This window comes from Magnolia sinica, chromosome 13 (assembly GCF_029962835.1).
Source record: "Magnolia sinica isolate HGM2019 chromosome 13, MsV1, whole genome shotgun sequence".
In the NCBI taxonomy this organism is placed as follows: Eukaryota; Viridiplantae; Streptophyta; class Magnoliopsida; order Magnoliales; family Magnoliaceae; genus Magnolia; species Magnolia sinica.
This window is the reverse complement of record NC_080585.1, coordinates 44,662,320-44,675,423: the sequence shown is the minus strand read 5'-3', so window position 1 is coordinate 44,675,423 and position 13,104 is coordinate 44,662,320. Positions and strand designations below refer to the sequence as shown.

The window sequence follows — 13,104 nt, the reverse complement described above, 5'->3', positions numbered from 1 at the left end:
ATGTTGTCAACCATTCGACAATCTCATATCGGGAAGCGCTGCTGAAGCAAACTCAAGTCACGGAACAAGCTTATTCTCTGACAGAGACGGGATCCACAGGAGGAAGAATCAAGGAACCAATGCATCCAAAGGAACCATTCTCGATTACCGTCAGTAAAGAGCGTATAGATCAATCTAAAAAGGAGTTGCATGATTCGGTGGTTATAAAAACGAGAGAGGGGTTGCCGATATCCCAGATAAGGGAATGGATCGACGGCGTTTGCAGAATTTGAGCATCCCAGTTTTCCATCAAACCCATCGGATACAACGAGCTTTGGGTTAAACTCACACCGGGGCTGAACCCGGATATCCTTATCACGGCAGGAGCAATTCATAATGACGGGCATGTAGTTTCAGTTTCAATCTGGGAGGAATTCTCTATTTTTGGCTTCGAGGAAGTTTAGATCCTCATTTGGGGGATACCCCTTGAACTCTGGTATGACGAGTTCTTCATCTCAGTGGCTAGTCTTTTGGGACAGTTAATAGAACTGGATCAAAAAACAAAGATCGGAGAAGAAATGGCAGTCGCCAGAATGATGGTGAGAAGGAAGAAAGGAGACCCAATCCCGCCTCAGGTTTAGGTAAAAGTAGAAGATAGGGAGATTTTACTCCCGGTTCAGCGAGAGGATTCTCGGTCTCCATATCCGAGATGGGGTGACATATGGCATGCTAGAGAACCTCCGATCACTCCTGGAAGCTCAGGACCTACCGGAATGGAGCAAGGAGTTGCACCGTTACAATACTCCCGCAGAACACTAGACAATGCTACTACTATCTCTCAGGATGCATTTATTACCAGAGTCAGTAATCGGCCGCCTTATCAGATACGTGGCGACGAGAGGCACACCCAATTCGAAAAATACAGCTCTCCTGAGACAAGTGGCCTTCTCTCAGCACCTTGGGCTGAAAGCGCCTCAAACGCTTTTACGGATCTTAATATCCATCGTCCATCGGACAACGCTGAGATAGGGGATGAGACGCGTGGCATCTCTATACCGAACGCTGTGCATATCGAGACAGGCATACAGCTGGAGGCTACAGATCTCAATTCGGGTCTTAGACCCGCACCCGCTATCTCTTCGGGTACGCAAATAAAGGATCAAGGACAGCTGGAGGCTGCAGTTCTCGATTTGGGTCTAAGACCCGCATCCATTCTCTCTTCGGATATGCAATTAGCGGATCTATTCAACCGATTTAGCAGACCCGACAAATCGGGTCCATTCGTCACCGGGTCAATGTTATTACACCCGAGGTTTTTTAATCTCAATCTCCCTGTTTTATCTCACCCCTCTGCAGACCGTAATCTCATCTCCAACCCCTCAACCTCAACTAACGCCCTCATTATACATCCAGCTTCATATAGAGAATCCATTCCATGCAACGATTTCCATGTGCAACAAATTTTCCCTCTTTCCCTATCCAGTCCGAAAAAGATGTTCATAGGAACCAAAATTTCAGATTTAGACCAAGGATCATGTTGCTCTGACAATCTGCCTACACAGCCATCGGTCCGATCCTCTTCTCCTGTCTCATGTCGTGACTGGCCAGACCACAGCCTTCTCGAGTTATTCCAAGAACATCCAGATTTTGAGGTTATAGAAGCAGAACCCCTTCAGTCCTGTGTGGGAACAGGTCCGATTACTATTGCAGACGTTTCTCAGCAGAAGATTAACTCCGACAGAATAAACCTCCTAGAGAAGATCCATAATAAAAAATGGATTAAAGATGCTTTGGGATGTGTGGGTAGATCTCTCGGCCTATCTTTTGGAGATTGTCCAGAGGATTTTATTGCTTTATTCCAATGTGTAGAGTCCAGTGGAAGACCCCTCGCAGAACAGAAATCTCCTCGAGGCCTCAAATTTACTCCTCGCAGCAATAGGGAACTACAAAATTTACTATCACGGCAAAGGAATCTACCAACTCCAACGAAAAGGGTCTCCATACAGGGCGTTCGGCGTAGTTCCATTCCTAAATGAAGCTGATCTCGTGGAACGTGAGGGGAGTGGGGTCCAAGCAGAAAAGAAGGGCTATCAGGGACACTTGCTTTAGATATAATCCAGAAATTCTTTGCCTCCAGGAAACCAAGTGCAGCAATTTTGATGACCGTTTGATGGGCTCCCTGTGGAGGGCTATTGATGCAAGATGGGTAGCGAAGGATTCTATCGGCAGTAGCGGGATTCTAATAGCTTGGAAGTCATCTATTTGGCAGGCCCCAAACAGTTGGAGTGGAGATTTCTCGGTTTTGGTTATTCTTCAGCATATTTCTTCAGGCTTCACCTGTCTCTTCTCCTCTATTTATGGGCCTACTCAAGATGGGGACAAGGGGTTATTTTGGAAAGAACTTTCAACCTCCAAACAGCAATTCTCAGGGGCTTGCTGCCTAGCAGGGGATTTCAACATCTTCAGGAATGTGCTTGAAAAATCTCACGGTAGATCAGTTTCACCTGCTATGAACTTGTTTTCTTCTTGGATCGAAGAAGAGGAGCTTGTGGATCTTCCTCTGCTAGGGGGTAGATTTACCTGGTCAAACGGAAGAGTGGCTCCTACGATGAGTAGGCTGGACAGATTCCTTGTCTCTACTGAGTGGACAGACAAATTCCCTCTATCTTCTCAATCTATTCTTCCCAGGATCACCTCTGACCATTGCCCTATATCTCTCGAAGTGGAGGAACAGAATTGGGGGCCAAAACCCTTCCGTTTTGATTTATCGTGGCTTAAAATCAAGGGGTTTCATAAGATGATAGTCAATTGGTGGACAGGATTCAAGGTTGAAGGCTCGGCAGATTTCAGGTTGTCCTCTAAGTTGAAAATGCTGAAATAAGAGATTAAACAGTGGTGTCGGACTGAATTCCAAAACAAGGAAAAGGAGTCTGAAGCGTTGATTACCGAATTGTCAGCCATAGACGCGCAGGCTAAATTACGCACTCTGCCTCTTGATGCGCTGGTTAGAAGGTTGCAGGTGATTCAAGATATCGCTGATTGCATTCTTCGAAAAGAAATATCTTGGAAACAAAAGTCTCGTTTGAATTGGTTAAAGGAAGGCGATAGAAACACAAGATTCTTCCACACAATGGCAAGCATGCATGCGAGGAATAATAGAATCAGCAGTATTCTGGTCGAAGAAGTTCGAATAGAGGATAAAGATGATATAGCTGAGGAGATGATTTCTTATTTCAGTTCCCTTCTCAAGGGAGAAGAATGGAGCAGACCCAAGTTAGATGGTATCCTGTTTGACACTATTTCAGAGGAGTCAGAAGCTCTTAAAGCTCCCTTCTCTGGAGAAGAGATCAAAGAAGCCATCGACTCGCTTGGGGCTGATAAAGCCCTGGGTCCGGACGGTTTCCCGATTTCTTTCTTTCATCATTTTTGGGAAGTCGTCCAATCAGACATAACGGATTGGTTCAAGGAATTTCATAACAGGAGTAGAATCTCTTCCAGTCTTGGGGGTACTTTTATAGCCTTGATTCCGAATCTGCCAGGAGCCGTAGCCTCGAAAGATTTCAGGCCTATTAGTTTATTGGGGGGTTCTTATAAGATTCTCGCTAAGGTTTTGGCCGTGCGTCTAACAAAGGTGATCGGGAAGCTCATATCAGCAAATCAGAGTGCTCTCATAATAGGCAGGCAGATTGTAGATGCAGCTCTCGGTGCCAACGAACTGCTAGACGCAAGTGTCAGATCGGGTAAGAATTGTAAGTTAGACATTTAAAAAGCCTACGATCATGTAGACTGGGGCTTCTTGCAATATATGCTTCAACGCATGGGGTTTGGGGTCAAATGGAGAGCTTGGATGAGAGAATGTACTGGATCAGCTTACTTCTCTATTTTACTAAATGGTTCTCCTAAAGGCTTCTTCAAAAGCACCAGAGGATTGAGACAGGGAGATCCTCTTTCTCCCTTCTTATTTCTCATTGTGGGGGAGGCTTTGTCTAGAATGCTCCTTAAAGGGCAAGAGGAAGGCATTCTAAGAGGGATAGAAATCAAAGGTATGCCAAGGCCTATTACTCACATTCAATATGCGGACGACTCCTTAATCTTCTCTGAAGCCTCGTCTGAAAAGGTGGACAATCTTCATACTACTATTTGTTGTTTCCAAGCGATCTCTGGCCTTAAGGTGAATTTGCTAAAATCCAAATTTTTCGGGATCAACATGGATACAGAAGAGGTAAAACGTCTCGCCCAATCTTTTGGTTGCACCGCCGACTCGCTGCCGTCTTTTTTTGTGGGACTGCCGTTGGCTCCCCTCCAAAAGCTCTATGGGACAAAGTCATTTTCAGAATTCAGTCATATCTGTTGAGGTGGAAGAGCCGATATCTCTCTTTAGGTGGTCGTCTCACCCTTAAAAAAGCTGCTCTCTCAAACATTCCGATATACTTTGTCTCTTCTCAAATGCCCATCTACAGTTAGAGAGCTCATCGATAAATCTCGGCGGGATTTCCTTTGGCAAGGTAAGGATTTGGCGAAGAAGTTCCACCTTCTAAAGTGATCTGAGGTCTGTCTCCACCTGTCAGATGGGGGAGCGGGAGTAAAAGACCTTACAGTTATGAATAAAGCTCTCCTTGGTAAGTGGATATGGCGGCTTGGGGCGGAAGAAGGGAGCCTCTGGAGCTCCATCATTAAAGGCAAATACGGTACGTCCTTGGGTGGTTGGTGGGTCAAAGAATCGTCATCCCATAAATTTTCTTATATCTGGAAACAAATCTCAAATATGAAAAAGGAAGTTATCCCTAATGTCGGTTTCGTGCTTGGCAATGGGGCCAAAATTCGGTTCTGGGACGATATTTGGATTGGAGATCAAAAGCTCAAAAATAGGTTCCCCATCTCCTATTCTATAGTCATCTCCAAAAAATTGTTTGTTACTGATAATTTCTCGGTGGTCGGTGGCAAATTTGTCTGGAATGTAACCTGTAGAAGAAGCCTTCAGGATTGGGAACTTCTGGACTTCACGGGCCTCCTCGAATGTCTCTACGAAACAGCTCCCTCTCCCTCGTCAGAAGACAAGATTTTCTGGAAGCCAGATAAATCGTCTCTCTTTTCAGTTCGTTCTCTCTACAATCTGATGCACAAGCAGAAGACTGAATCAAAACTCAATCTCTCTTTTTTGTGGACATATGCGCCCCCCCCCGAAAATCTTGGCGTTTGGTTGGCTTGCAGGGAAAAAGAAAATCCTAACGGTGGATAATCTGAGGAAGAAAGGGATGATTATTCCTAATATTTGCCTCTGCTGTTTGAGGGCAGAAGAGTCAGTCGATCACCTGCTCCTCCATTACCGATTTGTACAGTCCATTTGGGCGGAGATTATGCTCAGCTTTAACCTTTCTTGGTGTTTTCCAGGCGAAGTGAATCAGTTCCTCCTAGCGTGGCACGGGGTGCATCTAGGAAAGGATAAGACTATCATCTGGAGGATGTCTGTCCTCGCAGTCTGGTGGTCCATTTGGGGAGAAAGGAATAGTAGATGTTTCAGGAATATCTCTAATTCAGCTGGGACTATAGCTACAAGGGCTAAGCATTATACGATAGGATGGGCTGCAAATGTCAAGGATCTTTATGGCCATGATTTTTTCTTTTTAGGCATCTAACTGTGGTCTGCTTCCTCAGCAGCCCTCTGTTTTCTCTTTGTATTTGCTTTTTCTTTTAATGAAATCTTTCATCTTTCAAAAAAAAAAAAAAAACCCACCTTAAGATCACTCCTTTCTTCAAGTACTAACTCCAAAGCTTCAAGGGAATGCCTCTAATGGTGGTGATGAGGATTAGAAGGTGGGATTGGGAGAGAGAAGAGGGAGAAGTTACTGGAGAATGGGGAAGATGGTGGACGTCCCACCTTGCAAGAGAGGGAAATGAGAGAAATGAAAGAGGAGAGAGAGGGAGGGAGAGGTGTAGAGGAGTAATCATGAGCTCTCTTGCCTTTGGTAGAAAAACTCATCATGGCAAGTAGGGTGATATAAACAAAGTTGTAGACTTATAGGTTTAGGTGATGTTTAAAATGGGTAGTGTTTGTTCCATGGAATTTATAATGTGTGGGTGGTGTGCATGGGAACTTATGCCATGGGAGTGGTCCATATGCTTTTGTACAAAAAGTGGGACACATGATGAAATGTTCATAACTTTTAATCTATAAGTCGGATGAACGCACAAGACGCGTCGTTGGAACCGCAACGACGATACGAACGAGATGTCATAGGTCTAGGGTCGATCCGAGTCAGGTCTACATGACTGGACTCAAGGATGACCGCAAACAAAATCCGAGGGTCGCAGGTCGCCGGAATTTGACCGGTAGGACCACGGGACCAAAATGAACGAGATGCATACTCACACACACACACATACACACATGCGAACTCAGGTCGGGTCTCACAATATCCTAACCATCTAAGTCTAAATTCCATGATCTTATTACCTATTAATGCTACTTCTAATTTCCCTCTATGCATTGCTTACACCAACTATACCAATGGATTAGATAATTGAACCATGAGCCCCAATAGCACAAACTAGGTGCATAAACATGCTTTACAAACCTTTGGCCCGTGCATTGTGATAGCTCCTTGAAAAATCCAAAAGCAAAGAAACCAATAGGGCTTATTGATTTCTTACTGTAGGCTGGACACAAGGGCCATTTACCCCTCAAGGAAACCTATCTGGAAGTGGGTAACAGCAGCAATGATGTGGGGAATACGGAATAGAGATATCAAAGAGATTCTAATGATAAATGGGAATCAGTTGAAGCTGTAAATCAAATGATCCTCCTTTTGGTCATTAATTGGGCAATCTCTTACCATGAATTTAGAGGGATCTCTTTCTCTGACCTCACAAGGAATTGGAATTTTATTACCCAGGATGCAAATTATTTGTTGTTTTATTCAGGGGTGTTTATTATTTTATTTTTTTTTGGGTCTGTTTCTTCTTTTCTTCCCTTTGTTGTAGCGGCTGTTTCCGTTGTGGCCAGTTGTTGTATCCATGTTCTTTTTGTTAATAATATTTTTGTTGCCATTAAAAAAAAAAATGATGTATTAATGGATAGAGCTCCCTCTGCTTGCTTTTAATTAAATATCGTTGCTTAGAGAGAGAGAGAGAGAGAATCACTGCTAAAAATAGTTACATTTCAGTCAGCCTGCATATAAAAGCATTAAGTTAGCTAAAGGGGGTACTAGATGACACCAGATTAACATGCAAAATACCACCTTCTACTAAGTACTAACCTCAGAAAGTGTCTTACGGTGCTTCGAATCTTGGATAGAGACCTCCTTCTTGAGATTATCGAGTTTTGCATCAATCTTCAAACCAAAAAAATATAAAGAAACAACTCAAACAGATGACTTGAGTGTATATATCTTGTCCATTGCCTACCATATCAAGGGTATACCTGCTGTCGAAGATCAACTAACTCTCTGCAAGAATCCTTGAACAAAGATAGGAGACCATCTACTTCAGGAAATAGTGGAGTAGAGGCTCCCTTCGCTGATTTTGTTGTTTCAGATGAACCTCGTAGGTGTCCATTGGATAAAATATCCTGTCCACCCTCTGATGAATCCACATCCTCTTCTTTAAAGGAGGGAAGGAGATCATTTACCAAGTTCCCAAATAATGCGTCAAAAGAAAAATCACCCTGTAAAAAAGAAACTTTCATGTCCACTCCATAGAGAGATATGTTGAGATTAATCATATACTAGCAAATGATTCATGTTCTGTGAATATCTACAAAGGATTACCTTAAAGTCGTCTGTGTCCAAAATGAGCGGTAGGGAACTAACAGATGAAGCCTTTGAAGAGGGAATAGCCGTGCCTGTTCTATCTCCCTTGATTCGACCTTTACTCTCTTTCATCTAGTGCATGTATGAAAAAATAAAGAGATTCGAAAGGTCAAAGGCTGATCCATGTTTGCAACTAGGAAATAATTCAACATATTTGACAAGGATTTCTGCAAATTAGAAATGAACAGCCCATGGAAAGCAGTAGTCATTTCACATGTACCAGCTGTAGATGAAAGCAAAATTATTGAATATCCAAAACCTTTCAAACTATGTAACTTGAACACAGACATGCGTTGATGTTGATACGGGATGTCAATCAGGGTGTCTTTTAAAAGTCAAATTCAACATAACTTCAATATAATTATTCAAAATAATAAAAATCATCATCTTTATCATTTTAGCCTTTCTCCCAACAATTTGGGGTTAGCTCTTAAATGTTAGATTGGTAGAATCCTTCACAGAAGCTGCCTACCTGACATCGAACTTCCTCTTTTACACAGGTTCTTGGAACCAGATTTGGCAAAGACTCACATTAACACCACGCACTTCCCAGCACTCTTATAATATTCATGTTGAATTGCATCGTTGTGATCCTACTCATGGACCATTTTGGTCCTGCCAGTGGTCTTTTGTTATTATTGGGCCAAAGTATACTTTGGGGTAGAATTTAGGCTCATGGGCTTTTCTTATGAGCATTTAAGTGAACGGGGGACAATTTTGTAAGTTAAATAAGTCGAAGCCCTAATATAATAAAATATGAGAGAGCGTGAGAGGCTGTTATAGCGCCTTTCTCTTCCTTCTCCTCTTCTTCTTTTCTTCTCTTATCTTCTCTTATCTTCTCTTTTTTCTCTTTTCCTCTTTCACAATTTCATACTGTCACATCATATCAGAGTGAAATCCATGAATGATTCAACACTAGAGAAATCTTGGAGTATTCCAAACACCTATTGTGCTGATTGAACCTTAAAAGAGGAGGATCCTTTTATGTTTTTCACAGAAAACACAATGTTTTCTACATTCGTTGTCAAGTGAAGGCACCTGGCTGCAAAGGGAGTGCCAAAAGCTAACCTGAATTATGGAAACTTGCTGATTTTCATATAAAGGTGATGTTGCAATTATTGTTTCTCCATTATCTTGTAGTGAAAGTCATTTTGAGTAGATTCTTGCTGTCCATGACCTAATTAGTGAGGTACATAATTGATGTTAGGGGTGAAACATAGATCATGAAGAGTTGGAAAGTGATATTCACTATTGTTGTGGGTTGTAGTTGAGTGTGAATCTAATTATAGATCAGCATTTTTCATTACAAATTAAATTAAATTCGTTCAAAGTGGCCTATGGATCCTAAAGGTGTGGTTATTGGTTCTTCAACATTGGGTGAGAAGCCCAGTTCCTCGTTTAATGCATCAATTAAGTCTGTGAAGCTGAATGCAAGGTATGCAAAAACAGTTATGTAATAGTAACGGTGGCCATCGTTATACGTTACAGGGTTATAATGGTCGTTATGAAAAAACAGCCTGTAATGCCTCATTACAGGGCCAATATAGGTTTTTTCAAAAAAAAAAAAACATAATGGCCTTTACAGCCCTTATTGTAATGGTAATGGTGGTGGCCATTACGGCCATCGTTACCGCTATGGAATACCGTGGCTAAATTGTCTGAATTACTTACTCTGGGCTAAATCTGTTGAAGTTTTCCTTTTAGCTCAAAAGAATATCACTTCCTCATGGAGTCTAAACCTTAGGATTCCGATCCAAAACATAGACAGTGCATGTGTGATGATGCTCAAATTAGATCTTGGCAATAAGCAAAGAAAAAAATAAATTAAATAAATTCAGAAAAAAACGATAACAAAATCCCTGGATCTTCTCTCTAATTAGATTGATTTCCAATACCAAAAGATACTTCAAATTGGGTATTCACAATAAGTTGAAGAAAAATCAGACTATAAGCTAATTACAACATTGGAAATCAACACCAACAAGAATTTTGATAGGATTCCAGAATGGAAACCCAGCTAGATGGAGATTAGATGGTTTGATTTTACATAAGTCCTATTTTTGCAGGACACATGGCATGTGAGTTCTCATTTGAGGTGTTAAGATTGGGTGTCAATGTGGGCAGATTAAATTAGTTACCTATTTGGTTGTTTTTATTTTGCTAGTTGCCAAATATTGTGAATCCTTGGCTATTAAAGGACTTATGAGTAATATCATTATATTGAGCATTTTCCATAACCAATACTGCTTGCTGTAGGAAGTTGATCTTTCCTCAAAGTTGATAGCAAACAACCGACCAACGCACCAAAAGCTCCAGAACTGATGGGGAAGGACCGGTTTATCCCTATATGCAAGCCCTCCTAGGCAAACCCAGGCGAGACCTCCCCATGGGCAACCCCCGCATCGCACAGGTCCTTAAATCACATGGTCCCACAGTGGCCCCCACCTCACAGTCATTCTGCATCTCAGCCCACCTCGTGAGCCACCACACCCAGCATGGAGATATAGTGCATCCTTGGAATCACACTACGATGCCCCAACATCATCCACTCATGCCGGTAAGGAGACTCAAATACTGGGCTCCCGCTCTGATATCACTTGATGCGGGGAGTACTATCCAACATACCAAAAGCTCCAAAGTTGATGGTGAATGATTGGTTTATCTCTATATGCAGGACCTCCTAGGCAAACCCAGGCGAGACCTCCCCATGGGCAAACCCCGCTTCGCACGGGTCCCTGAATTGCATGACACAGGGGTTGCCCATGGGGAGGTCTTGCTTGGGTTTGCCTTGGAGGGCCTGCATATAGGATAAATCGGTCAGTCCCCATTAGCTCTAGAGCTTTTAGTACATTAGTCGGTTGCCCACTATCAAAATAGTATCAGAGCAGGAGCCCAATATTTGAGTCTCCACACCGGCGTAGGTGGATGATGCGGGAGCATCTTGGCGTGATTCCAGGGATGCACTATATCTCCACGTTGGAGTGGGGTGGCCCACGATATGGGATTTATGAAATGCAAAATGGCCATGAGGTGAGGCCCACTGTGGGACCATGCAATTCGGGCACCCGTGCAAAGCGTGGATTGCCCACGAGGAGGTCTCGCATGAGTTTGCCTAGGAGGGCATGCATATAGAGATAAAACGATCCTTCCTCATCAGCTCTGGAGCTTTTTGTGAGTTGGTCGGTACTCACTGCATCAGAAGTGGATCAAAACACCTAGATCTTGCTCATTCTTAAGCAAGGATCATATCATTTGGTATCAGGGGATCAATCCTGAGGATGCCCAAGCGCGCGACACGAGCTCAACACATGGAATCGATTGAGGCTAAATTTGGAAAGTTGGAAGAAGACGTGCAGTAACATTCGGCATTGTTGCAAGAGATCAAAGAGACCCTTGCTGCCATGAGCCTCCATATGAGCGGTTGGCATCTTCAATAATCAAGGATACAATGGATCAAAGCAACGGTTGAGATATGAGGAGTGAATCCAGCAAGTCTAACAGTGGCCCAATAGAGATGGTGTATTGCTCATCCAAGCAAGGTATACATGTCTCGAATTTCCAACATTTGCTGGCAAAGATTCCACACCATAGGATTAGAGGGTTCTATTAGCATCCTTCCACATGGAAAGGGATGTTGTTCAGAAGTATCAATGGTATGAGAAAACACATGCGACAATAACATGGGTTGGCTTCGTCAAGGCCCTGTGCCGTTGTGCATACGTTTTGAACCAACTGAATACAAGGAATTTCAATGCCATGCTCGTGAGACTACAATAGATCGGAACTATTTGAGACTTCCAAACTAGTTTAGAGCGAGTTGAAGGACGGAAAGAAAAAGTGCTTGCATTAAGGTCGAAATTCAAATGTTTCAATCCACTACTTTGGCAACCACAATCATGTTGGCAACCTGGCAAGCATACAGGAAGAGAAACTCCAACAGCTTTGTTGCATCGAGGAGACCAACTAACACTCATTACTACTCTAATGATGCCCAAAGTAGGAGTCGATCCCATAATACTAGATGGCAATGCTAAAGAGGAGATCGAGACGGAAGAGGGATCGAAGGGAGATTGAACCTTGAGGACAAGGTTCTTTGAAGGGGGGAAGAATGGTAGGATTTGAGACTAGAAACCCAGCTAGATGGGGATTAGATGGTATGATTTTGAATAAGTCCTATTTTGGCAGGACATGTAGCATGTGAGTTATCATATGAGGTATTAGTATTGTGTGTGATTGTGGGTAGATTAGATTTTAACTATTTTTGGATCTTTTGGTTTTGCTAATTGCGAAATATTGTGGGAGTCTTTGACTACTAAGGGACACATGAATAATATTATTTGATTGAGCATTTTCCATTAAAAACCATGCTTCTTGCACAAGGAGGCTGATCTACCCTCGAAGTGGATCAAAATGTGTAGATCTTGTTCATTTTTAGCAAGGATAATATCAAATTCAGACCCTACTCCTATTGAAAGATGAAATGATCGCCAAACTACCAATTATTCTTAGATATCAAAAACAGCACTCGTTTCCATGACAACGGTATCATCGATATTTCTACAATGACCAAAACAACCTCTGAAAAAAAAAAATGGAAATGGAAAAAGAAAATAAATTCGGCAAAATGGTAATAGAATTCTTCGAATTTTCAATACCAACATGCATAAATTTAGATCCTTCCAATTGGGTATTCGCTACAAGTCCAAAAAATAATAATAATAAATTAAATTTTTAAAAAAAAAAAAAAGAGCTAGTCAAGGAATCAGAAATCGACATGAACAGACGGTTTACCTTCTTGCGAGCAGACTGCAGGAGAGTGAGAATTTGCAGGCGGAGGAGATCTCGATTGGACTGAGGTTTTTCTGTTTCGCAGATGATTTTCAGTTTGCAATGCTGGCGAGGCTTAATAAGCAGCCCCAACATTCGCGCGAGGATACTCAAGTTAAAGGTCTGAGTCGCTGGCCCCACGTGCTGAGTTGGCGGGCAGCCGAAAAAAGGGTAACGGATTGGCTACTCCCCCTGCCACCAGCCCGGTGGCTGGTAATCGGTGCTCCGTGGGCCCCTCCATGATGTATGTATTTCATCCATTCCGTTCATCCATTTTTACAGATCATTTTAGGGCTTGATCCCAAAAATTAGAGGGATATAAATTTCAGTAGACCACACCATAAGAAAACAATAGTGATTAGATATCTACCTTTAAAATCCTCCTAAGGTCCACTGTAATGTTTATTTGAAATCCAATCTGTTTATTAGGTCACACAGGACCAGATGAAGTGAAAAAACAAAGATCAGCTTGATCCAAAACTTGTATGCC

The 13,104-nt window shown here is 42.5% G+C and overlaps 1 protein-coding gene across 3 annotated transcripts in view; it reads right to left on the bottom strand.

Moving 5' to 3' along the window:
* LOC131223694 (exocyst complex component SEC10b-like) overlaps window positions 1–12,734 on the bottom strand; it is a 38,959-nt gene extending 26,225 nt beyond the window's left edge. For 2 of the 3 annotated variants that reach the window (XM_058219162.1, XM_058219163.1), the window contains exons 1-4: window positions 12,579–12,734; window positions 7,746–7,859; window positions 7,400–7,642; window positions 7,236–7,310 (exon numbers count right to left, since the gene is read on the bottom strand). In XM_058219162.1, coding sequence (XP_058075145.1) covers window positions 7,236–7,310; window positions 7,400–7,642; window positions 7,746–7,859; window positions 12,579–12,710 — 564 coding nt within the window. In that variant the 5' untranslated portion in view covers window positions 12,711–12,734. Of the gene's footprint in view, window positions 1–7,235; window positions 7,311–7,399; window positions 7,643–7,745; window positions 7,860–9,458; window positions 9,591–12,578 lie in introns of those variants that run through there. The other variant, XM_058219164.1, reaches the window with a different exon arrangement.
* Between the last annotated feature and the right edge of the window lie 370 nt (window positions 12,735–13,104).